Source organism: Protopterus annectens, chromosome 2.part0, assembly GCF_019279795.1.
Source record: "Protopterus annectens isolate FY-2018-M chromosome 2.part0, PAN1.0, whole genome shotgun sequence".
Taxonomy (NCBI): Eukaryota; Metazoa; Chordata; order Ceratodontiformes; family Protopteridae; genus Protopterus; species Protopterus annectens.
Genome location: NC_056728.1, coordinates 1807160519 through 1807188434, shown reverse-complemented (window position 1 = coordinate 1807188434; position 27916 = coordinate 1807160519). Strand labels below are relative to the sequence as shown.

At 40.1% G+C, this 27916-nt stretch overlaps 1 protein-coding gene across 1 annotated transcript in view; it reads left to right on the top strand.

The window, feature by feature from the left end:
* LOC122792889 (rho guanine nucleotide exchange factor 19-like) overlaps positions 1-23711 on the top strand; it is a 178286-nt gene extending 154575 nt beyond the window's left edge. The window contains exons 6-7 of the mRNA XM_044060448.1: positions 16938-17030; positions 23553-23711. Coding sequence (XP_043916383.1) covers positions 16938-17030; positions 23553-23711 — 252 coding nt within the window. The remainder of the gene's footprint in view (positions 1-16937; positions 17031-23552) is intronic.
* The last annotated feature ends 4205 nt before the right edge of the window (positions 23712-27916 follow it).

The window sequence follows — 27916 nt, the reverse complement described above, 5'->3', positions numbered from 1 at the left end:
GCTGAAGCACCATAAACTTAGAGATGTCCAGGAAACTTGGTTATATGTTTAGCCAGTGAATCACTGGCTTTATATTTGCAGATATTACGAAGATGCTCTAAAATCCACTCTAAGGGTTTGGTTAGTCTTCATGCATAAAAATGACAGCACTTCTGGCAAACAGATAAATCGAATCAGAACTCTTGCAATCAGCATACAACTTCTGTTGGTATCTCTTCCCCATTGCTTTCTCTTCCCCATTGCTGAATGTACTGAACATTTATTCTCTGATATAGAGCTGCAAGCACTGCGCATGCAGCAGGGAATTGTCTGTCCTTGTAGATCTGTTATGTACACATGGCAGTTTTCCATGACATAGATGAATCCTGCTGAAACAATGAGGTAAAGCGGGGGTGTAAAGCGGGGGTAGAGGAGCTCAAAAGTACACTGAATCCCTAACTGAAGGCTGAAGATGTGAAGTACCCTAAAGGATTTTGTAGACCTTGTATTGGAGATCTTCATTTTTTTATAGAAGTTATGAATAGCTGTTATGTGGATTTTGAAGAAAGAATAACATAAACCAGAGTCAAATCTTAGAAAAGAAGTAGCTCTATGAAAGCAAAATGAAGTCCTGACTACAACCCATATGAACAGATATCATTTAGGTAGGTGTTGGAGAGAGGTAGCTAGCAGCCAGTGTCCACTCCTGGGATAGGCCAGCTTTCTGCACTGCCAAAACCACCTTGAAAAAGTATGGTGCATGAAAAACTGTGGGAAAAAAATGTTACATGGGTCTGATAAGCCAACTTCACCTTGCCGCATAAGTGAAAGTGGCAGCAGCCCCCTTGTGATAGGAGGTACTGCCAGCTATGCCAGGAGAAATAGGGCAGTGGATGTGTAATATATGCCAGTACAGCTAGCTGGAATTTAGTATAGAATTTTTATTTGATTTTGTACAGATGCTTGTGTTGAAAATGGATTTGTAAAGTTGCTTGTGTTTAAAAATATACCAACAGTGGGTCCTGACTGTATTGTAACTGAATTAGATACATGTATGTTAACAGATGATACTGCCACTGTTGCACACTAGGGCAGCGCCGGTTAGGCAGGTTTAAACTATTCGGGCTACCTAAAGTCCACTCTTCAAATTTTCCCTTAAAACTACTTTCCTCGAACTATACTACTGATCTAATCAGCGTATCCTATAACTAAAAAGATCATCTCCACTTGACTCCAAGTAGACTATTCTCTATCTGTTAAACCTAGCACTTGCTCCTACAGTACTTATTACCTTGATACGGCACTCTTGTCATAGATAGTACCCCAAAAAGGTAACCCCCCATTTCTCGGTCACCCACGTCCCCCTGAATCTTTTTAAAAGTTTTTATCTATCCTTCTAGCATGTCGAGGGATCAGTTGCTAGTGTCCTCTCCTGCTCAGCTGGCGAACCTGGGAATACTGAGGCAATGTTACAATTGCCTCATGTACACAGACAACCCTCTCCTCCTCCCACAAAACACAAATACTTGCGAGAGATGCAACTATACGGCCAAACTGGAGGCTGAGCTCTCTCAACACAGGACTGGCAAGACCAGTCAGGAGGAGAAGGTTACCACACACACTATAGACCCAGTCTCACATAGCACCATTACAACCTCAAATCATACACATAAACACACAAAGACATACTCTGAGGCTCTGATCAAAAATCTACTAAAACAGCAGAGGCCACCAAAGCAGACACCCAAACAACCACCACCTCAGAACACAACACCTGCAACACATAGACCTCACAGTCAGAGTGTCAAACAGTCACAGCCCTTAAGGCCAAACACAATGCCAGACACACTAGTCATTGGTGACTCCATAGTCAGACACACTGACGTCCCGCTCACCAGACTGAGTAAGGAGAAGGTCACAGTAAGCTGCCTGTCGGGCTAGAATCCGCCACATAGCATAAGCACTCAGGTCTCTCAACAGCAAGTACAAATATGACTCAGTCATTGTCTACGCTGGTGTAAACGACCTGAGACGTACCTCCTTGGACTACATGAAAAGAGACATTGAGGAGCTCTCTGATTATGTAGCCCAGGCAGGTATGACCCTGACCTTGAGCAGTATCCTACCTTCACCAAGAGTGATGCCACAATACAGAGATAAGATGATCAGCTTTAACAATTGGCTTAAACACTGGTGTCATTCAAAGGGGATCCAGTATCTGTCTGCCTGGGATGACATGCTGGACAGGCCACGCTGCTTCACAAGGGACGGCTTGCACCGGTCACCCCTGGGATTCCGGATATTGGCAAAGGCTCCTGCCACCCCATAGTGCCTTTTTTAGGCAAGGCTCAAATTCTAAACCTACCACCCTAGAACACAAAAAGGAAAAAACTAAGGGTAATGCTGCTCAATGCCAGAAGTCTCAATCTCAAAATGCACGCACTCGAGGCCCTTCTCAGTATGGAGAACATCGATGTCTGTGCTGTGACAGAAACCTGATTCAAGGCTCCTGAGAGCACCCTAGCTATCAGGTTTTACCTCATATCATGCGTTCCGGCCCCAAAATCCGGACAATACCAAGAAAGGAGGGGGGGGTATCCATATTCATCAAGGACACCCACACCTCAAGACTGGTGGCAACGCACGATGCATCGGAGACCATCCAGGTGCAATTAACCATAGGCAAGACTGCTCTGCAAATTGTAGCATGTTACAGGCCACCCTCACAAACTCAGGAACCTCACATGGCCTTCCTGAAAACACTAGAGGGATAAATGTATCACCAAACACCATCATACTAGGTGACTTCAATTACCCTAATATAGACTGGGAACACTACTCAAGCCCAAACACCCTAGCCCAAAAGTTCCTGGAATTCATAAACTCAAATGCCATGGAACAACTAGTCACCATCCCACAAGAGGAGATAACATACTTGATCTCATCATCACGAACATGGGAGCACAATGTTCAACACCGAAGTATACCCCTCACTGGTGAGATCAGATCACAAACTAATCTCGCTGGAGGTCCTCATCCCACCCCACCTGAAATAAAAAGACCACAGTAAAGAACTTCTCAAAGCCGACTTCACACTTCTAAAGACTAGTGTGGTCTCCTTTAAGGCCCCGAGCTGGCGGAAAACAGTACTCAAGCCACTGAATCACTTACAAACACCTTCTACCAGCACCTGCAGGACTGCATGGATAAGGCAATCCCAAACAAAACAAAGACTCTTAGTACCAAAGGCAAGCGTCCAGTCTGGTGGACCCCAGCCATAAACAAACTCTACAATAAAAGGAGGAAGCTACTACAAGATGGAGCAAAATCCTTAAAAGGTAAGACACCCTTGATCACTATAAGTAAAAAACTAAGAGCTCATAAAATCATCCAAAGCAAATTTCGAGAGAAAAATAGCTAAAGACTCAAAAGACAATCATAAGGCCTTCTTTAGCTATGTTAGAAACCTAGGAGGAAACTCCCAGATATGCTCAGAACTAGTTCAAAATGATGTGAAGATTACTGATCCTACAGACATTGCCAACATACTGGCTGACAGGTTCAGTGCAAACTTCTCCCCTCCCCAAAGGAGAGATATCTATACCAAGCGATTGCAGCCCCCAAACATCTCCAGCCCAAGTGAGAACTGCTCTCTCCAAAGCAAAAACACAGCATCCATGGGACCTGATGGTGTCCCCGGCTGTGTGCTCCACGAACTCAATGAGGAATTAAACCCACAGCTAGGACAGCTGTTTAATCAGTCTTACCTCGGTATCATGCCAGGAAGTGGCGACTGCAACTGTGGTCCCACTTCACAAAGGCGGTGCCTCCACCGACCCTGGAAATTACCGCCCATTAGCTTGACAAGCCTTATCTGCAAAGCCATGGAGAGGATCATAATGGACCTCATAAATAAAGACATAGGGAATTTGCAGACTTTGGATCCAACCCAGTTTGGCTTTGTCAAAGGCAGATCATGCCTTTTAAACTTGGTTGACTTCTTGAAACAGTCACCAAAGCCATTGACGAGGGAAAGGCAGTCCATACAGCCTACCTCGATCTGGCTAAGGCCTTGATACAATACCCCACTCGGGTATCATTGAAAAACTCATCAGCTTAAATGTTAACCCATACATCACAAGATGGGTTGCAAACTGGCTGAGTGACAGAACCCACAGGGTCAGAGTTGCTGGCGCCATGTCAGACTCAAAACCTGTCACAAGTGGTGTCCCACAGGGCTCAGTCCTGGGCCCACTCTTCTTTGGCATCTACTTTTCCAGTACAAGCAAACACAGGAGGGTTATGGCTGACAAAGTTTGCAGATGACTGCAAACTGGGCCATAGTAGAAAACACATCTGACACAGATATCCTTCAGAAGGGTCTCACAGAAGCGGATAACTGGTGCCAGAGCCACGGCCTGAAGTTAAATGCCAAAAATGCATAGTCATACCCTTTGGGAAAAACAAGGTTACCCCTAGCTACCAAATAGGTGGCAATCCACTGAGCACAGAAGAAGTTATCAGGGACCTGGGGACCCAGGTTGATAGTAGTCTGTCATTCGACACCCATGTAGCTAAAGTAGTTAGGAAGACCTTCTACATTGCCCACCTTATCATGAAGGGATTCTCATCTAGATCAAGGGAGGTCATAGTCTCCCTTTACTCATCACTCATCAGACCAATGATTGAGTACAATGCCCCATTCGGGATGTATCTGACCCGACACTTGCAGCAGCTGGAGAGGCCACAAAGTTCCTCACCAAAAGGATAAAGGGTCTCAAAATCTGTCCTATGCTGCCCGACTGAAAGAACTCCAGCTCTATTCAGTAAACACGCTTGCTCAGAGGTGACCTTTGCCCAACATACAAGGCCATGTCAAACCCAGATTTGATGAATATGCTTCACCTCAAAAATCTAGATCCATCAGAGCCACAAGGGCGGGAGACTTAAACCTCGACACGGCTATTAATAGGACGTGCTGGAGGGATAGATTCATCACCCAAAGACTCCCTATGCTGTGGAACAAAATCCCGGTACATGTGAGGCAGAGCACCTCGCTGGCCTTGTTCAAGAGAAATCTTGACCAATGGATGGGAGATCACAGATATACCCCAGGGATTACCTCAGTGTCACTGCTCGACAGAGGCACAGCAAAATAATGGGTATAGTTCCCCATACTAAAGGGGTGGCGTAAGCCACAAAACGATGGGCTAGGCTTGTAAATGCCCTCGGGCAGATAGCCTAGTATGAACCTATGAACCTATGAAAGAGAAGAGGTTAAGCTTTGAGAAATAAGAAATTAAATTACTGGGCCTAGGCCATAAAGATGATATCTCAGTTTTGAATGAAGCCAGACGAGAAGTAATGTCTTTACGAAGCATGGTTTGTTAGCCTCTGTAGGAGGAGTAGAAGGTTGTAAGAGTTTTATGACTTCAGAAGCTGCACCAGATCTGAGCAATGCTCTTGTGTGTACTGACATGTAGGTGCTAAATCCTGTCATTTTCTAGCAATGGGGTGTTGCATGGGAACCAGAAGTCAGATCAGATGTATGTGATGTCATTCTGTACAGAAATAATGTTAGGTGAGACAGAAGTCTCAGGGCAATCTTTTTCCAGGAACCTGACATAGAAGGATCCCTCACCTATTGCATCTTATCCTACTTTAAGTAGGAACAATAATTCCCTTGATCAGTCAGGAAAATATAGTGAGACTAGTTGAGTAGTGTTTTTCTGTAACGGTCAGTCTTTCCAGCTGTGTTGTTTTTAAAATTTCCTGTGAGTGAAACTTTGGTGTTTACTGTAAATAGGTATTTTGTATTTTCATGTCTTTTATTAAATATATGTAAACTTTTCATTGTCGCTGGTCCTTTAGAGTATATTTTAACTTTTGAGAGTACTTATATTTATTGGTGGCAATGTGGCCACTTCTGAAGCCTGGCTGCTTGGTCAACATTGCCATTTGTATTGATATTCATTTCACTTAGTATAATTGGGTACCCTTGCAAGAGCCTTGGGTAGCTGGCTTTGTAGTGGCTGGTGACAATAACTGCTTTATAGTCTGGGCAGAAGGGGGCACAGTAGGTAAATCTGTGCCAGCCTTTCCCAGTGTGTGTTTGTTTGTGTGTGTGTGTTTGTGTGTGTGTGTGTGTGTGTGTGTGTGTGTGTGTGTGTGTGTGTGTGTGTGTGTGTGTGTGTTTGTGTGTGTGTTTGTGTGTGTGTGTGTGTGTGTGTGTGTGTGTGTGTGTGTGTGTGTGTGTGTGTGTGTGTGTGTGTGTGTGTGTGTGTGTGTGTGTGTGTGTGTGTGTGTGTGTGTGTGTGTGTGTGTGTGTGTGTGTGTGTGTGTGTGTGTGTGTGTGTGTGTGTGTTTGTGTGTGTGTGTTTGTGTGTGTGTGTGTTTGTGTGTGTGTGTGTGTGTGTTTGTGTTTGTGTGTGTGTGTGTTTGTGTGTTTGTGTTTGTGTGTGCGTGTGTTATCTACTTGGAGCAGGAACACAAAGCACTAGTTTCACAGAGAGGATGCTGGAAGAGTTGGCTTGGACACACGGCTGAGGACTTAATACTCCCCACTGGCACAGCTATAGAGTTATTGGAGACTTGGGGAGAAACTGAGATAAACCTAGACCTGGGCTGAGTATGTTCCCTGTGTGTGTTCTTAAGGGAAATTGTGTTTGATGCAGAGAGCTGCATCTGGAAATACTGGGTGTATCCATTTTTGTTCCAAGTGAACATCTCTCTCCAAAGTCAGTGGTGAGGATTCGGGCTCCTTGATTACTAGCCCAGTGAGGGGACGTCACACCTCTCATTTTGGGGAGTGCCATATAAAGGAATACTCGTTGTGACTGCTGGATGACTACTGCATCATAAATAGCACTCTTCCTGGTGTTGGGGAATGAATGGGGCAGTAAAGGCAGTGGGTGTCTAGTTAGCAGACATGGTGAAGAGAACAAAAATTTTTAGAGGTAATGAATGACCAGAGGCCTTGAGTGGCTCTGTTTTACTGACTGAAGCCCATATAGAATATCTTTTCAATTTGTCCTTAAATCTGACTTAGAAGGTCATTAGAATGAAGAAATAAATATTTAATTCCAGCAATTGGTGGAACGAGTAGTCAAGCTGTCCTCTTGAAGTACAGAAGAATCTGTAATGCTGTTGTCAAAGGAATGGCTACACAAAACTACTACTAATATGTATAATTGCATTTGCCAGAGTCACTAATGAGCAACAAGAATTACTGTCACCTTGGCGTTAAGAATACATTTTATGAACAGAAGCAGCGGGAAAGGCACAGAAGAGGCCTTGGGTCACGTTTGTGAATGTAGCCTTGCTCCTCACTGACCTATAGTAATCGAGGGGAAATGTCTCCAAAATCTTGCTGTGTTCATAGGGTAGAGCTTCTCTAGGCAACTTCACTTCCTCTGAATATCAGTTTTCATGAAGGGCCATAGAGATGACTTTTAGTAAAACATGTCCATGTGCTCAGCCTGCCTCGCATTTACATGCCCTGAACTATAAACTGCGGATAATCTGTTCTGGAAGGCCCATTGCCAGATTTCTAACTTCTCTCTGCATAGAGAGTAGGAATGAGCCCCCCCCCCCCCAATTATTTGGGATGCCTTGCTGCTACAGTGTTGCTTAAATAAATTCTAGCGTTGTGAAAACCAGTTATTCTGAGCTTGGAGGGAAAGATGAGCTGCTGTCATTTTTTTACATTTTTAATTCACAAAAGCTTTGATCAGAGTTCTTGATGGGTAGCTGAGACTGTGGACTTCACATCTTGGTAGGGGAAGTGGTAATTTTGGAAGGCAAAGGAGAAATGTATTTTTAAAAAAAAAAAGACGGCAGGGAAAACGCACCATTCCAGAGAGCTTTTGCATGATGTGGAGGTTTGATAGGTGCATTCAAGGGTTCATAGTGCTGAAACCCCTGCACTGTAATCTGCTAATGAACCCTCATGGTATCTGTTTTATGGCAGCATCCGTACTGAGACCTTCATTTTTTTCAAGAGTACTGAAGCATTTGCTGGACAAAAAGGTTTCTTAGCAGTAGCAGCTGAATGGTTGAGACTCATGTTCTCAAGGGGAAAATGTTTGCTATGGCTTTGTGTCTAGGGGACAGCCTATGAAAGTCAGAGTTTGGGTTGAATTGAGAGAAGACTCAAGTGCATCTTGATAGAAATTTATTTCAGACATGTCTGATAATGTTGCATATTTTTATAAAAATAAATAGCACAGTGGCATGGAATCCTGTAGCAATCCATATGGTGACTAGGAAAAGATTTACCTGTTGCATATTTGCTATGCAGTAGTACCAGACTCAAATAGAAAGACTTTACTCACTGGAATAAGTGATACCCTATCCATTGGTTGTTGGTCACTAACAAGTGACAGTGAAACATTTAACATGTTGCATTTGGTCAGGATTCATATTCTATGTCCTTAACTAATATAGTTTGTGCATTATTGTATGCATACAAGATAGATGGTCCCAGTGGTCCCATGACTTGGAAACATTTTCAAAGTTCAAGCTAAAAGTTCAAAGTAAACTTTGTATGTCAGATATACACAGTAGTGCAAGCTGAAGAAATTGTGTTGCTTTGGTACCTGTGCAAGACATAACAATGAACACACAGTTTGAGTGACAGACTAGTGCATATACAGTAATACTTAAAATATTAACAACACAATTGGACAGGAATACATTAGGCAGTTTTATGGATCACATGACTACAGTGCCCACACAGCTTAATCTAACCTTGGGGTAAGGTTCAGCAAACCAGTCCAGTTAAGGAAAGAATCATGTGACCTACTGTAGCAGCCTTCAAGCAGCATGTTCTTATTTGAACCATAAAGCAAGATCAGTTAAATTGTAATATATTTCAATAATAGAAAAAAGTAGATAAACAGCAAAATGAGTAGTCTTAAAACTTCATTGATGAGCTCAGTCATAATTTCTAAAAATCATGAAACCCAGGTAGTGTTCCAAAGCAACAAGCCTTTAAAAACTTAATCACAGACTAGCGATAATTGCTAACAAAAAAAAAAAAAAAAATCAGAAATACTTTACAATGTTAAACATATCCGCTTTTATAGTAGGTGTTGAAAATATATATTTTTCATTTTAATCCAGCCTGCTCCAGGCAAACAACATAAACAGGGCCGTAACAATGCATTTAAGAGCAGCAAGTACCCACCCCCAAGACTGCTACGGATTAGATCAAACTAAATCCTAGCTAAGGAAAGCACTACGGATCCATTTTTAACACGCATTCCAAAGTTGGATATTAAGAAAATAAAAAGACTGACTTAACTAAAGTTGTGGTGGCTAACTAATTCAATAAAGCCTTCAAGTCTGTGATAAGAACCTAAAATCATATACATAGGTAAGTAAAAATAGCTAACTAGATAGGTACAATAAAAAAACACAGCTATCTAACCATAAACATTATCTAATTAGAGCACTGTAAAATATATATCTGTGTAATATCTAATACACATCCTTCCATGTGTATTAGTGTGCATAAAAACTAAGTTATTAACATCTTAGAAAAAATGTCAGTGCTTTGCAGTAGAGGGAGAAAAACATTTGTCATGACAGTTCATGTTTACAGCCACAAAAAGGTTTATACAATGAAAACCAGTAAAAAAAATAAAAAAAGTGCACACACATACAGAAAACAGTGGATGAAGTAAACTAGCTAGTATTGTATAAAAGTATGCAGGTGTGTGCATGAACGTGCACCATTATGGTAAATGGGGGAATTGTATCAAAATTTATGGTAATAGCAGCATAAAAATTATTTGGAGTCTACTGTTTAAATCCCCGGTGATGTAAGTGTACTAAATTTAATCAAAATTAAAGTTAATAGTTTATTATGCTTAGTACCTTTATTAGTATCATAAAAATATTTCTTCACAAATTCTGTAAAAAAAAAAAATAAATAAACTTCACATATTGTGACAGCTTGTGTAAATTCAACACACACTTAATAGAGCAATAGTAGTTAAGTCCTGGTTTTCTGAATGCATTTAATTTTAGCTGCCAGCATAATTATTTTTCTCCAAAACACCACTGAATCCTCTTCAAGCTCATCTGTCTCCACACAGTCCAGAATGATTCATTTAGAATTAAGTGTTTGGATAAGGCATACTTTTCTTATGCTGCTGTTACCATAAAGTTTTGGTATAATTCCCCCATTTAGCATACTGGTGCGTGCTAATGCACACACGTGAACACTTTTTTTTATATATTACTATAAACCTTTTTGGGGGCTGTAAACATGAAAGTTGTTATGGCAGGTGTTTCTCTACTGCAGAGCACTGACATTTTCTCTGAGCTGTAAATAACTTAGTTTTTATGCATACTAACATGTAATGATGGTTGCTTATTAGATATTACACTGTGTTCTGATTAGATAATGCTTATGGTTAGATAGCTGTGGTTTCCTTGTATCTAGTTGGCTCTCTTTACTTATCTGCCTATGTATATGATTTTTAGTTCTCGTCACAGACTTGATGAAGGCTTTATTGCATTAGTAAGCCAAAAGCGATTTTATCTTTTTGTATGCATATTATGCTTTTCTTAATACCTGATTGTGGAATGTGGGTTGCAAATAGGTAGTGAAAGTTTGATCTGATAATTAGTAGTGTGTGGGGATGGGTACTTGACTGTTCTTAAATGCACCATTACTGCTCTGTTTATATTGTTTGCCTGGAATAGGCTGGTTTAAAATTACAGTACATGTATTTTCCACACCTGCTTCTAAGTGTATAAAAGCTGATATGTTTGGCATTGTAAAGTATTTCTGAATTTTTTTAAGTATATACTGTGTGTGTAAATGTGAGACAAGATTAATCCATGAAAGCATGATCTGTGAGCTCGCCCAAATGCGTTTTGATTTTAACGGTTCCTTGCCCTGCAAATCAAAGTATGCAACAGAAAAGTTAAGCCACTGTCAAGACAGGATGCAAGTCTGTTATGGATTATTGTACAGGGGTGTCCATTTGGATGGTCTGTACCATATTTTTGATCCCATCATTCACACCCTTTGAGTGCAGTGAATACATGTGATATGTATGGTGGAACCTATTAATATAGTCTTGCACTTCTTTCAGCAACATTAAAGGTTAAGTATTGCGAGATGTCTGCCTGTTAACAGTGAATTTTCATTTCCCTGTGCTGGACCATGCTTCACTTTGGGAAAATCTTGCCAGCACTTGTATTTTGTGATAATGGCAAGTAAGTATTTGACCTTTATCTTATTTGCACAGGTTTAAATGGGACTAGAAAAGTCTTTTTTTGGTTTTGGTGATTGGGCTGTGTTCAGAAAACTCCCCATGCTGCCTGCAAAGTGGCTAGAATTAGTAAAGCTTATGCCTGAAACTGCATGGCATGAGGAAGGCTGACAAGCTGAGAATGGGAATAGGCACTGAATTATAGTATTATAATACCATAAGTTGTCCGTAGGGCAGGGACTCTCACAATAATGCCGCATTGCTTTTGAGGAGGAAAAACATCTGCAGAGAGCACTTTTTTTGTTTTCTAAAAATGTGTATTTATTTTTTTTAGTGGTGTGACAAACTCCATATGGTTACAGATGTGAATATTGACTGCATGCACATTAAGACTGATCCCTCCCCTTAATGAGGGAGATGACACTGGGCATTATCAGAGTGGTGATGAACATGCAAACATGATGGAAAAAATTGTACCTCCTTCACATCTACAGTCAGTAGTACTACTTGCTGCTTCACCTCTGCACCACTTGCATGCATTGCCTTCTTTCATACATGCTTGCAGCACTTGAAAGGCAGACCACACACAGCTTCAGTTTCCCTAAACTGTGGTACCACATTTGTGTATTCATAGCTGTAAATGTCAAATCTGTCATTAGTAAACGCTTTAATTGGAGCTTTTTTTCTTTTCTTTTTTTTTTTTTTTTAATTAATTCCAGGCAGTTTGTCCTGCTTGATAGTAATGAATGTGACACCTCATTAATGGACTTGCCAGCAGGTTTTAAACAACTTATTAACATCTATATGACGTGGAATATCACACCTGTAGAAGCCTACAAACATCTTGTATTTCAGAGCATTTTCTAAAAAATAAACGTAGGATAAACAAATGTAAATATTTTGTGAGTAATAAAAGCTGTTTTAAACTGTTCAAAGAATGTTGTCAGAAGTATTCTTTGCAGTGATAATGGTCAGTGCATTAAGCCCGTTTCCTTAAATACTGTAACATATTATAAGGTGCACACATCGCAAATTATATTTTTCTAATCTTTCACAAACTTATTTTATAACTTAAACTGTATGACTTTTATATTTATTGTTGGAACATTTTTATTAATCCGACAAACTTTCCTCTAACAATAAGAAATTCCTCTAGTGCATGCTTTTGGAGATATTTACAATTAAACATGTTTTCATATTTCTCTCTAATCAATACAGTTGCTTGATATCTTCCAAATTTGCAGCTTACTATGCAGATTTTGGTCAATTTTCAGCAACATCTAAGGTTTCACATAATGTTATGCAGTAGTTTGAAAGTCACTTGTTTTATGACGTATTGCGTAGATATGGAAATATTGCTAATTTTCATGACTGCTAACAAATAATTATCGAGATTCCCAGTATAGTGCAATATAAACATGTATTTTTAGTGAATTTTCCTGTCTCCTACATTGGTGATTCACACCATATACCTCATTTGTCATTGGGTGTCTTAGTTATGAAAATAAGAACATAAATATAAGTAATAAGGGGAAAACAGATTAATTTATCCACTGCAGGACATCCTAGACAATCAATCTTAGTGTCATTTTTTTGATAACTTCCTTGCCCTTTTTAATACTGCCTATTGGCTGGTAAGTCACTTAAAGAAGAAGTCACTTAAAGAAGCCAGACCAAAAAAAGTTCTGGACACCATAAAGACATATGGGCATGAACTGGAGGTGTATAAAAAGACTTTTTGGCATGAGTGAGTTGTCATTTGTGCTGCTAGCAGGTGTTAAATGAGTTAGTGTGCATTACTAATTAATTTAGTAACATGTGGAGACCTAGTGCTGCAGCATAACCAATGCGAGCAGTACACAATGTGACAGTACTCACCGTAGACAGTATGTATTTCCTTAAAATCATGTGCATTTAGTTTTGTCATTAGCCCTGTGGCTGTGTGTACATGGTAGCGCTGCTTGGTATTTTATACAGAAGTAGAAATGCTTCCAAGTGTGAACTATGGCAGGTTTGTCTGTGTACTCTGATATGTTGGCATGACAGCATGCAAGATTGTTTAATTAAACCCGACAGCAAATGTATCAGTACTATAGATATAGTGCATATTACAGGAGATTATACTAAGAGGCCACACACAAGACGTGAATCATTTAAGACGTAAATGGTCCTGTACTGCAACCAAGCCTATCCTAGGCCACTGATTAGAGATGTACATAAAATAAGTTTGTCTCTCTTCCTCCCCATAAAATTTCTGACTTTAGAGGCTAAGATACAGTTCGTATACTTTTAGATATGTGCACCTGAAAATCTGGGTCAGCTTCTATATTATTTCCCTAAATGTAATTCTCTTTGACTAGTTAGAATCCTTCTTTGTTCTTTGTGTTTGTGGTACATGGTTAAGGCCACAAAAGTGGTGGAAGTTGTGTTGTAGAAGCATGGTAATTTAGTCCCTCTCAATAAAACGTACTCTGTCGGAAGAACCGAACCGTGTATTAATTGTGTAATTCATTTCATCTAAGTTCTTAATTTGCTAGTTTCATTTTAGCTCCACACCCCTACCCCCAAGTTCTCCTATCTTTCCCTTATTTGCTTACACAAGGATTGTATTGCCTCTGATTTTTTTCCTTTATTTCTGAGTAATTGTTGGGATTTGTGGGTTGCTTATTTTATTACTATTCTTTCCAAAGCTGTATTTACACAGCAACCCATTTAATAAAGGGATGAGATTTCTTGTGAGTGCAGTGAAAAGTGGTGGTGATTGAACTTTGCTGTTACTAAGAGTATTTTTGCAGAGTGGCTTGCTCCTTGGTACATCCTCTGGAGGAGCTACACACCCATACCTCGGCTATTGACTCTGACATCACCATACCTCTGAGTAGGGCGATACTCTGAGTAATTGCAGTTTTGTACTTTCAATTAAATTTCTACACTTGCAAGGATTTGAGTTAGACCTCAGAATTTTCACCATGTGCCTAATACAAGGACATGCCAAATGAGAGTTTGTTCCTGTCTGTATGGAAAAGTTTGCCTCGGCCAGGTGCAAGAAGACCTGTACATATACTATGCAACAGTAATGAAAGCAACATTGTTTTAGAAGTGCTAGAAATTCAAGAGGACTATTGGCTGACTGTTTTCCAGCAGAGTAGTAAAGCTTTTGCTGTCGTTTGTGATCTGTTTCACTCCCTAGGAATTGTTTCAAGTAGGTTGATAGTAATGTGTTGGTGAAATTTGGATTTTTAAATTATTTGGCTACCAAAATGGACTTGCTAATGTGAGGTTTTCTGAGCTTCCCAAGCATTACTTGGTCAGCTTTTTTCGTAGTATTTCTAGAAATGGGTTTGTAATCTGTTGTTGCAAGTTGCATTTATAGGTAGAAGTTACTCATACTGCATTGCACAGGATTCTGTACTATCGACCCTCTAGCTCTGGTAATGTGGAAGTTATAGTTATGTTCGTATTAACTCTTCTGTTTTGGAAATTCTTTATAGGGAATTTTGTTATTTTTTGGAATCCAAATGAATGCAAATTTCCTGAAAATTTATGCAAATGTGAATATCCTGTAGAAATAAGTCAGTTTAATGGATTTGTGGGATATCTGAAATGATCACAGTGCAGAGGATTGATTCTCATCTCCGTAAAGAATTAGAGGTTATTTGAGAAACTGAAGTGATTTTTATTGGCATAAAGGCTGTGCTATTGTGAAGAGAAGGTAGAAAAAGGGATGGCTGCAGAGAAAAGCAACTTCATCCACCGAGGGTCTTGGTGATGCAAAGAAATTAAGGATAGGGGATGAGAGTAGAAGGTTTGTAATGGCAATTTAGTAATGCAGCAAAATGGTGTGCCCTGAGCAGAGCATCTGGATAAGAGGCAGAATTGCTTGCTTTACTGCTCGAAAGTGACAAAATTGGCACACGTTGCTGAGAGAAGTACAATACAGTCAGAGTTGCAAAGAGGCTACAAAACCATCACTTGTCAAGTGGGTAAGTCAACTTGATACATGTCCCTGTTCAGGGGCAACCCAGGAGTACTGTTTGGTTGTCACTTGCTCAGATTTACACATTTGGGAAATGGATGCGGAAGGGAGCAAACTGTACCCTTCAGATTCAAGAAGCAGCTTATTAACCATTTCGGTCTTTGGCCATCTTATGTTAACTGCAAGACCTTGCAAGTACAAATATTTTGATCTAAATGGGTGTCTAGTGAGCACGCTTTTTGGGAATATCTCAAGCAAAGCACAATGTCTAAATGTTTCATATATATTTTGAAGGTGCGAGAACAGAAATGTCCACTGAGGAGGATTGAAGGCATGGCTGATATTTCAAAACTGCTTTAGAGACCTTTTAGCTTCTATGGGTAGTACTCTGCTAATATTAAATCTTTCTGTCCATCTGCTTTCAGTTGTAGCCTCATAGGGATGCAAAGAATTTTTTGCAACTTGTGATAAGATGTATGCAGCTCCATGCTTGTATGTACTGTGTGTCCCATAATGCTTAGTCTGGTTGGCAGTTCGTTTAGTGCTCATGATGAATGTTGAAGCCATTACTATCTTTGTGTATCATCAAAAATTACGGTTTCCCCTTCAAATTCTGGTGGGTCCTATCTTGACAATATTTGCATTGACAATAAAAATAACTGGGTAACCAGAGTTGTGCATCATGGTGAAAATTAAGTGCCTGTATTTGGGGGACTGATGGGAGTGCAGGGTATCAACTTAAAGGGTTCTTGGTTGAAAATTGAATTCTGGATTTGAAATTACATGATTTTTTTTTTTGGGGGGGGGGGGTTAAATGATGTACCTTGCTAACAGCTGTGTTGGATTTTGCACTCTGGCTGTGCTGGTTTGCTTTGGTATGTCTCAAAGCACCATGTAAAACTTGTGTGTGGGTTTTGGGGGGTGGATCGTAGTGGGGGTTTGACCAGCCCAATTCCATAGACCTCATATGTGGTTTAGTGATGGGTGAGTTTGAAATATGGTCTGAGAAACCTTCCATCAGTGAAAATAAAGAAAATGTTGCTGCTGTTACACTTGAAGATTACTGGACATCAGTACATGGCAGATGGGTGGAAATTTTCTGCAAACCATTGAAGCACTAAAACTGTATTGTGCAATAATGGCTTATTGTAGTTGGTATATTTCTCCTGTCCAGGGTGAGGTGAATGTCCATGTAAACTAAAGATGTGGACTGAAGGAAAATTACTGTATTAAATCTCACTAAAGGGCATTTAGTTCCATTTGAAGTTGTAGTATCTGTATAAGATTTGATTCTTGGGACTGTAGTGAAATGTGCCCCAGGATGGATGGGATGTGGATTAGAGCGATTTTGGGCCCCTTATAGTTTGGAGGTATAGGACTGTGGCAGCAGATGTAATTTGAATGTGCAAAGTAACCGGATACAAAATAATTAAAGGGTATGTCTCGTGTGATGTGAGTGACGGTGAAAAGGACTGCAAAAAAGGGTGCTAAAAGCAATCTGGTCTAGAAGTGAGAAAATTGTGATCACTGTGTGGTATTGTACTTCCCGTAGTGGAAGTGTTTAGCTGATGATTATAATATAGGAGCAAGTGGTGAATTGGCTACTTACAAGCATGTGCTTTTGTCTGACATTACTTCATTGTGTTTTCCGAATTTGTCCTTGTTAAACAACTGTAAAGTAATGCTGACACCTGTGATAAAATACCTGTGTAAAATGCACCGTTTCACGTATGCTCATTTCATTTTTTAATCAGATTGTTTTGGAGTGTAATGACAATGTACGAAAGATGAAGCAGACAGAAGAATTGGTACGGTTAGAGACTCGCTTGGAATTTCCAAAGACAAAGGTAACTCTACGTTAATTTGCCACGGGTAAGAATACTGAAAAAAGCAAATAAAATTGATTTTGGAAGTTCAGTAATGCTTTGCTTAATGTTGGCAGGTATGCGAGAGGCTGTTTTCAGATATTCCTTGTGTAAAGTTATTTAATATACTTTGGCGTGTTGGTGCTGCATTTCTGAAGTGTTCCTACATCTTTTAATTGATTTGGTTTGGTTTCATTTATTTGGTGTGCTTACATATTTCTTGTGTAACATAGATGGCAGGTAGGTAAATGTGGTATAGAAGCAGATTGACAACCCTAGCAAAAGCCTAGATAACTAATGTGATCTGATGTGAAGAACAGGGGCTTGGTCTGTGACTCCTACAACATTACCACAAAATGTGACAGTCCAGAGTGCAGGACTTCAATTCCACACCACAGTTGCTAAATTGATGAACGAAAAGGGTCTGAATCCCACTACCATCACAAAATGCTGAGGTTCAGGAGTTGCGGAGGCTAACCACACCATTGACACCTGTTGTGTTTATTTTATTTATTTTACATTTGTTGACCGGGATAGTCACACTGGATACATGTCCATTTTCAGCGGAGGCCTGGAAGAAAAGCTTCAGATTACAGATAACACATTAAGACAGGCATACAGCAACAAAAATGCCTTCAGAGATGAAACATATATTTACAGAGTATGTACATAGTAAGTACTGTGTAGCCCTCGGTGGGGAACACCAAGCTAACAGCATTCAAATGCATACAGTGCTAAAATAAGCAAGAAGATATTAAGTTAATCAGGGTTGGTGCAGGGAGAAATCCAGTGCTTTTTAAAATATTATTTGAGGCCTTTCTTAGAGATTTAGTGATTGTTCAAGAGTAAGGTTAGCTGGGAGTGAGATCCAAGTTTTGCCAACAAAGTTGGCAAACTCCCTAACTGACCTCGAGCTTATGGCAAATGTGACTAATACCTTGGGTTGTGAATTACATGCATCACACTGAAATAAGCTTCATGTTGCCAGCTATATGGAACCAAGGTTGTAAATACCAACTCTCCAGGGTTTCATCCACCAGTCTGAGTTAGTATGTTTTGGTGAAGTTGGACAAAAAGTAGCTGCAGTTAAGTGACTTGATTTCCTATACACTTACTGTCAGTATTTTGTAGAAGGGGATATGCATACTGCCCCATTACAGTACCCACGTTGTGCATGCTGCCACCAATCTAATCATTAATCTATACTAAGATCTTGGTCACTGAATAGATCATTGCTGACAGTCTCCTTTCTAAAGGAGCAGGTAACTGCACTCGCATCAGTATTGGTGACAATGCCCTGCATTAATAAAGTAAGATATCTGCTGGAAGCATGTACAAATGAACAAATCAGAACTCTAACCGACTGTACTCAGCAGCTTAAAGTTCCCTGGGAGACCAGTTTTATATGGATAGACTGACAAAATGCAACTGTTGGTATTTGCCATTATTTATTGTAGCTGACTGAAGCAAGTCTGTAGTCCAGAAATCCTTGGTTTAACATTCTGTGCAAACTGGAATTCCTGTGCCCAAATAGTCCCAAGAAAAGAAAGCTGCAGCCTTGTTTCAGTGTACTTCATGGAGGCTAGAGAGGATAAACAGTCCACAAGAAAACAGTCCGTCTCGCACAGTCCCAAACAAAAAAAGTAATTGCATTCTGGGAACCATGAATCAGAACCACCTTTATAATGCAAAGTCCAAAATATACACATAGTATAACATGTAGGTCCTACAGAGCACTTTCAAGTGATTAAAACCTTTAAAATTAACATTCTTTAAAGTTGAATGTCAAATCTGGTTTGTACTATTTAGTTTAATAATCCGCTAACACTGTAAATTTGTAGAATTTGTCAAAAGGGTCCTGAAATGTCCCATTTCTTTCCAACGTAAAGAAGGGCAATTTACGCAAAAGCGATATACATCTGCAAGATGCACCCCGCCAAATTTTATTTACTGCAATCAGCAAATTGACAGACATGAAGCATATTTATATCAGTGTATAAACTGATCTTGCTTCAAAATAGAATAGTAATTACAGATGTAACATGGAAAAGTACCTACTTTGCCACATTTTGTATTGTGTTTTTGTGTATAGCAAACGTGTCTCAGTAAGTTAAGCTTCTCTTTAAAAGAAAGAGGGTATAGCACATAAACATTTTTTCAGAGTGGAATCAGCAGTCAGTATATGCTAGTTAAACTTTAAATCTCAGGATCGTAAGTATGTCCCTGCTGTATGTAAGTGGACATCTCAGATAGGATTGCTTGGCAGTATTTGGCTCCTGCTTGCTTTTACAAACACTAAATGGTTTTGCTGAGTTATCTTGCAATACTTCCGTTATTACCACATCTACATTATTGCTAGAAATAATATTTGCATGACCAAATAAGTCTCCCATAAAAACAGTGTCAGCTCTGGTTTAGTACATTCCTTGGAGGTTAGATTCTTTTGTTTGAAATCTATTTTTCTTTTAAAAGAAGTTGCTGCAATGCATGTAGTTACATTCTGTAGCGAGGTAATTCTGCTGTCCCAAGGAATGAGTAGACCATTCATATTGCAGTATATTCCATCTAATTAAAAGAAAAAGCTTGAATTTCATGTATCTGTTTAATATCTTTGAGAGGGATTCCCTTCAAGAGGGTTACACAAGCTTAGTGTGGTCATTTTAGCATATCTTGAACTGGCCAAATTATTCAGTACCATACCTCAGTGGCATAATTCTAAGGAAACTGGCATCCCTAAACATATAGATCCTTACAGTGACCAAAAGACAGAACCCACACAGTCAGTGTGATAGGTGCTTTTTAAAATAGTGCTAAGGAAACTAGTCCACATGGGATCTGTACTTGGACCTCTCCTGTTTGGCATTTAATTGTCTGATCCCAAAATTATTAACCAGATGCAACAGAATGTCAAACTGGGAAACTATATATTAGACTGTGTTCCTACCTCACTAGTAAAACAATTGTAGCCTTTGGTACAGTTCCCAATACATTTGGATCACTTTCCTACTTGTATAATAAGACGGTAAAAACCCCAAGTACTACAATAGTACTGTACGAAAGCTTTCTCAGTTCAGCCCTGAAACCTTTTAATAAGCCAGTGTAACTGGAACTATCTCAAAATATCTCTATATAAGGCTGTAATAAAATTCAGTAACACATTCTTGGATATCCTAAATCATCTAAGCCTACTAAGAACCAAATGGGGTAAAGTCCTGTCCAACACCAGGGCAAGGCAAGCATGCAAAAGAAATCCTAAATCTAAGAGAGCAAGAGCTTGGAAAATGTGGACCTACAATAAAGCCAGTGCAGTTATAACACTACAGAGTCCTCAGAAGTTAAGCTAAATAGCTGACAAGACAATACCAAAAATTACGCCAAATTTCAGGATGCCCACAACACCAGCCCAGTACTGTTCTGGAACTCTATTTATCCCTGCCAGAAGTCCCAACCCCAGGAAAGGGAGACATACCCACCTAATTCAATACCCACATTATATAAAAAGTAGCATTGTTTAAATGTAGATAATGTCCCGCTCCTCATCCTGTTTCAGCGCAACAACAATCTCACAGCCTTCTCATTCAAACCAGTAGTCACGGTCTCAAACAAAAAAAACTTCACAAAATACAGCCTGCTCCCATAGGCTCCAGTCCAGCTAGCATCTGAATACTTTACGACTGCTGCTGATGCTGTTACCTATCCAGTCTTGAGTCTTAAACCTGTCCATCACTGAAAGTTACGTGCCTGGGGAATAAAAAAAAAATATAGGCCCATAGCCATATTGTTACCATCAAAAATCCTAGAAAAATGCACCCATGCTGAAATGCTACAATTCATCATTGACCATCTTCTCTTCAGCCCAGCATGGTTTCTGGCCTCAATACCACTTCAGCCTCTTTAACTTCCGCAACCTAATAGAGAAAATAATGATAACCTTGTCTCCACAGTTTTCTTTGACCTGTCAAAAGCTTTTGATAGTTGTATGACTTTCGTCCCTGGACTTACCTGTGTTTCGCTGCCTCAGTGTGTAGACCGCTTGACGCACACAGGCATCCAATGTGCACTTCAGCCTAACAATACAAAATCTAACAGCTTGTATGATGTAGGACTCTTCCGTTATAAGCACATATTTTCAGACATTTTGCTAAATATCCTGAAGGAGGGTAGGAAACCAAACATGAGGAAACTGCATATCAAAAGAGAAACTTTTCTTCCTATGGTGTCTATACAGGGACTGGAATGCCAGTTGAATGTCACTTCGCTTGAATTCTGAGACCTTTAAAAGCAGGCATATCCTTTAAGGTTCATATTTCTGCTTTCATCCTGTCTATGCTAGTATATTCATTTGTATTCTTAGCTACTGGGAACTCAATTTCTAAAAGGAGTGTTGCATCTTAGACCAACTGGGAAGGGACATCCCTCCACTAGGGGACCCCAACTATGTTTTAGAGAAGCTAATCCCTTTTTACTATCACCCTTTGCCCCCCCCCCCCCAATCAGGACAACCTTAGCCTAATGTAGAGGGCCAATCCAGTTAATGCACTTTGAATACCTGTATGCAAGTTCCTAATGTTCCTTCTCATCCTTGGTGTTAATTGTGGATTGAATTACTGCAGATCTGAATGCAGTTTTATTTTAGAAGTTTTTCATAGTGCATAGTCTTATGAAAGGATTGTTGTCAGCCTCCATATTCTGGGCCTTTCTTTTGAGTATTGGTTCGTCTTTATTCTGCTTCTTTAGTATAAGGCAGTGAATACAAAACCGTGCATTTCAGCCATCCCACTGTGCACTTCTTTCTTTTAGCTCCCTGATATGCTTCATATGACTGTTTATTCTTCTGCTTTTTCTTTTTAATAAGTGCTCTCTGTCTTGCTTTTTATATTAGCCTTTTAACTGTTTTATTTTCTCCTGTATTTTGTCTCCTGTGAATAAACCCAGATTGCCTTCATAACTCTTTTGTAAGATCCTGTTTTTTCCCCCCCTCCTATTTCATCTTGCTGGTTTGATCTAGAATCCATAGACCATCTTGGATGGTGCTGTGGTTACATTGTTTTGCAGAATGCAAATTAAGGTGACATTCCCAAATGGCACCCTGTTATATTCTAGGTTCTCTCCACTGCTATAGGAGAGCAGGTTGAGGACCATTACTATAACTATTGATGGAATATTAGACCTATGAAAGTGCATTAGGAATATACAACAAAACAAATCCTGTTAACATTTTGCCAACAGCAGCAGCTTTTATGGGAGCAAGTGCATAGTATATCAAATTTCCAATGTTTCTACCCAGATACCTCATTTGTTAGCCAGCAAATCTCCCTAGGTGAAGAGCCTTTATTTGCAGTGACCAGTAAGCAGTGTCTGGTGTGCACGGTTTGCTGAATTACTCCATCTGTAGTTAGAAATGAAAAGAACAAAATTTTAGGTCTGCTAACTGAAGCATATTTAATAGACAATAACTTTACTGGTGCCCTATTCTGCTGGACTACTAAATCTGATACCACTTTGTACACTGGAATAAGAACAGGGCATGTGACTTGTTACTTAATGGCAGTTGCATTTTTTAGGTTTTCAACAGAGATACTAATGGCAGGCGCTGTATTTGCAAGTATATGTATTATTTTAGTGAACTTGCACAGGGAATTATGTGCATCTACTGGTTTGTTTCTGAAATGCCCTCTGTATACCTCTCAACCTCTCAGTGCAAGAAATCTGGACAAAGCAAGGAAGAATGGGGGGACAAAGGCCCAAAAATAAGAACATAATTTAAATACTGTTCCTATAAAGTTAGCAGGTTGCTAGAATAACAGGTTTTGCATTATTATAAATTTTCTGAAGGATATAAAGTCTGAAACTCAAATGTATGTCATTATTTGGTGACTTCAGTCTTCAGTGATTTGCCAGAAAACCACAGATTTTGAGGAAAGACCAAAAATATGAGGCAAAAATCTGGACATTTTGAGAAAATTTGTACAGTTGAGAGGTATATGGCCCTCTCACTGATTAAGTGAAGTAGTAATTGCAGCATATCTTTTCCTGTATTGGCTGTTACTCTGGAACACTCCCATAAAATACCATTAGTTTTCTTTTATTTTTTTGAGCTGTGTACATAGCTGATTCTGACTAGTGTTTGTAGTGGTGAATGACTTTTTTTTTTTTGGGGGGGGGGGGGGTTGAAATGGTTTTCCTTGCACAATATGTTTTTTTTTTTCTTTTTTCCTCCGAGGAATGTAGTACTTAAACTGTTCGCAATAGTGAACCATTCTTATTGCGTTGAGACTAATAGGACAGCCTTGGAATGGAAGCATATGACAAGAATATGTAAAAATCCATGTTTGCATTGCAGGTGCTTGTAATTGGGTAACTTAATCCCATCTGGATACAGTCCAAAAGATGAAAATGGTAAAGGTACATGACCCCAGAGGCACATTTAAATGTTGCTATCTTGTTAAGGTCACTATCTTTTCTGTTTTGAGTAATTACTTCCAAATTTTGTTTCCTGTTTAGTCTATTCCACTTATATCACGAGATCGCTGGTTGGTTCGTGAAGGAGAACTTGCACAAATCAAAGAAGTGAGTGGAGGATGTGGTACTAAGTATTCGATGGAAGCCATTTATCTTCATCTTTTTAATGACCTTCTCCTGTTGTCAAGGAAAAAGGTGTAAGTTTAGATTTTATGACTGTAAAACTTGGATAGCCTCTACTTAATGCATCTTGTTGAGAAGTACCTGGGGTTCCTTATTAAAATGTGAGGACCTGTCAGGCCAGTTGCACACTTAAACTGGGGGCTGCAGCAGTAGTTTTGAGAGAGAAATGTAGGAAAACACATCACAACATAACAGTAATAAAAATACTAGTGAAGAATTGTAACTTGCCTGGTTGAAATGTTCTGATGTCCTCATTTTTCAGTGTAGTACTTTTGGGCATTACCATCGTTAGCAGGGAAAGGTAAAACAGGATTTTTTTTTCAGGTAATGAGTATTTTTGACAATTTACCTAATGTGTACAGATTCAGTGTGCAGTGTCACTTTGCAGTCTCCTCTCTGAAGATGTGAATTCAAAGCAATTAATTATGTAGGTGTTTTGTCCTTCAGTCCACTGAAGATCCCTTTTCACCTAAAAGTTCCTATAAAATTGAGGAGGAAAACCAATCCACTCTTCAGTTCTACACTTTTATACTTGATTACAGTTTCTCAGGACTCTGATATGTTGGCACAGACAACAAAAAATGCAGACCGGTTGTACAGAGCTCCTACTATAGACCTGTTCATTACCACAGACAAGTGGTCATTTTAAAGAGGTGCTACATTTCTGATTGCTCAGAAACTGGGGAACGGTTGACTAGAGCTCTGGGCCAAGGTGTGAATATTCTTATGAAGTGAACAAGTTGCCCTACTTGGGTCATTTTCTCACCATTATACTGTTCACCGTAGCACTGGATACTGCACACTCAGTGCCACAGTTGCACAGAATTTATAACCATTAAAGCACTATAACCTTGAATGTGACAAGGCAGTCTACACTGCTTGTGCTGCAGGCATGAAGCAGTAAATCAAAGCTGTAAGTGTGAAGGAGTCATCTAAAACCGAGCCTGGCATGGATTCTGCAAGTAGTAAGTAACATTGGCAGACTGTCCCTTTGATATTATCCCTTTCACTTGACCGCACAATTCAGATAGTGTGCAGATATTTTAAGACCTCACTTCCTCTTGTGTGTCAGTAAGGAACTCTTGATTATTTGTCTAAAGTTAATATAATTCCATTCTCTGTTCAAGAATTTCCTGATAAGGTAAGGGGGGGACTTCAGTCTGTAACAAGAATGGCGGCATACATTGAGGTGTTTCTGATTTTGTGTATGTAGTTACCAGAGCTGTCAGACACTGGAGTAACTTTTTGCGATGCGATGCCTGGTTCAGGAGGAAACTTTTACAGAAGATCACACGATCAGTTATGGTTGCTGTTGTACCTACTAGATCCTTTTTGGTTCAGCATATTAGCTGTTTCTGTGCAGTCTGACTACATGGATAAGTGGATGGTGACCCATTACCAACTGTTCATCCATATGTCTTTCCATATCACTGTTGCAGTATTCCTAACAGAAGGGATCTCCTGCCAAGGATGGACATCATCCAGCCAGTATACCAAAGACTGTAATACTGGTACTGTACAGCACGCTTCTTGATGCCCTTGCATTCACTGCTGCAGTCTTCTTCAGATGGGATTCCCTGCCATGGAAGACTGAATGTCCGGCCAGTTTACCAACAACTACTTGTTGCTTTTAAAAGGTTTCCGCCAGTCTGAATGTATCTTTACCATCGGTCTGTTTACCCGTGTCTGTTTTCTGCCAGATGAATGCATTTTTGTTCTCCAGTGACTACCTTTGCCTGTTTGCTTATTTCTATTGCAGTTGCAGATAAGTGCCCTGATGGGGATTTTGCGGGTTTTTTTGTGTGTGCTCCTTAGGTTAATGTTATCCAGGAAGGGTAAATGCCAGTGGGTGAGAGATTCCCATAAAAACTGCCACAATAAGTATCTTTTTGTCTAGAAACTTATGACCATATGTCTTGTTCCGTTTGTCAGGCATTCATTCTGAAAACCCTTCGCAGTAGACTTCTCTTTCCTTATATCTTGAGAACCAGCATCCTAAACTTCTCACTAAAGATGCAGTGGAAGGAATCTCCTGCCCAGATGGTCAGCCTTTGGGCAGAAGGTGATAAAAACTGGAATGTTCCAGCTGTGTTGTGAAATATTTTTGCTGCAACCGTGCCAGGGCTGGTGAGGGTCTGGCTGGATAGCACATCCTAAGATGCTTAGCTGGCATCTGTCTCAGACGTTCAGGGGGAACCACAGCTGATTGGGAAGTTGTTCCTACTTTGTTTCTCGACTGTTGTCCTGGGTCTGAGCCTTCTCAGTTATTTTGGAGGGGATGTTCCCTTAAAGAAACAAAAAAATAAATGTTTCTTCTCCTAGGGACCACAATGAGTGGCAGGCCTTCACTTGGGGGCTGTTTACTGCTTTAATGTTGTTAAAGCCTACTCAAGGGGTTTTGGTTCCTGCTTCTCCTTGGTCAAAAGGTCTAGAGAATTGGATTCTTCTGAGGATGAGTCTGATTCAGATAAAAAATCCCTGACTTATACCCAAATTCCTTCTATGGGTCAGAACAGAAGGAATCTATTAGTCCAGATGTTCCTTTTGAGGAAATTTCCTTTGGCAATGCACATTCTAGGATGATGGTTTTTTTAAGTGGGATTGTGCCTCCAGTCTATGATATCCATAAGAGGTACTAAGAGTTGCTGCTTTTGGAATCCCCTAAACCCGCAGCTATTCCTCCTGTTTTGGCTGCTTTGCGGGATGCTTTTTCCATTGCCTTTCATGCACCTGATTCTCTGCCCCTGCTTCTAAGAAGCCTGATGGTGCTCGAGGATTGTTGTTTCCTATATAAATGCCCTGCTGCTGATCCCTCTGTCATGTTTGTAGCCACTGATAAGCTCTCTCAATTGCTTCTTTGCCCAAGTTGTTGCCTTCTGACAAGGATAGCAGAACTATGGAAAGGTTGAGTAAGAAAGTTTACACTTCTCCTACCATAGCTTTTAGGGCCATTACGTGTCAGACCCATGTGTCTAGGTATGGGTTGGCTCTACTTTCTCAGGCCTGTGAACTTTTTTCTGATTTTCCAGACTCTGAGGGTAAAACTTCTGTTCTGTCCTTGCTAGGAACTTCCTTTTAAGTTCGTTATTCTATTGAATGTAGTTATCATGCAGCAGTCTTCTAGGACTGCTGTTTTTGGTTAAGTGTTTTGATGGTATTCTTGATTTAGGCTTTAGCCTCTGTCTGATATTTAAAGATAAGTTGATGGATGCTCCTCTGGATTCTAAACTTTTTTGTTTGGGAAAGATGCTGCTAGTTTAACTCCCTTCAGGATAAGGCCTTACAGGAACTTAAGTGTTTTTCTCCTGTGCCTAAATCTGAGAAACTACACTGCTAAGCTTGCCTTTGTTCGTAGGCAATACTGCCCTTCTACTAAAGGTAGAGTGGCAAATGGGCTCTTCCTGCTAAGGCTACTCAATTTTCAGGGAGACTCAAGCATTCCATTATGAACAAAACCAGGTGCTGTATAACTCTCCATCTTCCAGCCACATTCCTCTTTGTTTGCATTTCTCTTTCTCTTCCCATTTGGCCACACATCACTCAGGATTCTCAGATTCTGTCAATTATTCATCAGGGGTACTTAACGGTGTGGAAATCCCATCCTCCTTTTATGGGCATTCCTCAGCCTACTCGGGAACAACTTCCTTTTTCTTCCAGAGGTTCTTCAAAATCTCTCGACTCTGGGTACTATTCAAGAGGTGCTTGCCTTCCAAAGGGGGAAGAGGGTTCTACTCCAGACTGTTTCTAGTGCCCAGAAAAGAGGGCACTTGGAGACCTAGACTTCCCTCATCTAAACACTTGTTTTCATTTTGATTCCGGTCTTGCTCCTTCAGACCTGTATGGTGTCTCTGGATCTCAAGGATGCTTATCTCCATATTTCGATCATCCTGTTTTCAGGAAGTTTTTGCATTTCTCTGCTTCCTGGCATTTTCAGTTCTCTGCTTCCTGGCATTTTTAGTTCTCTGCTTTGCCCTTTGGCCTTTCTACTGCCCCATGGGTGTTCACCAAATGCCTTGCTCCTGCGATTGCTTTTTGCAAGCTTCGAGGGATCCAAATATTTCCCCTACCTGTTGATTCAGACGTCCTCTCCCGAGACCCTTCAGAGCCTGGGGTTCACTATAAATTTCAAAAGTCTTCTCTGACTCCTCCTTAGGATCATGCTTTTCTGGGTTGCAAGATTTAGAATGTGCCAATGCTTGCATCCCTGCCCCCTCCAAAGGCCT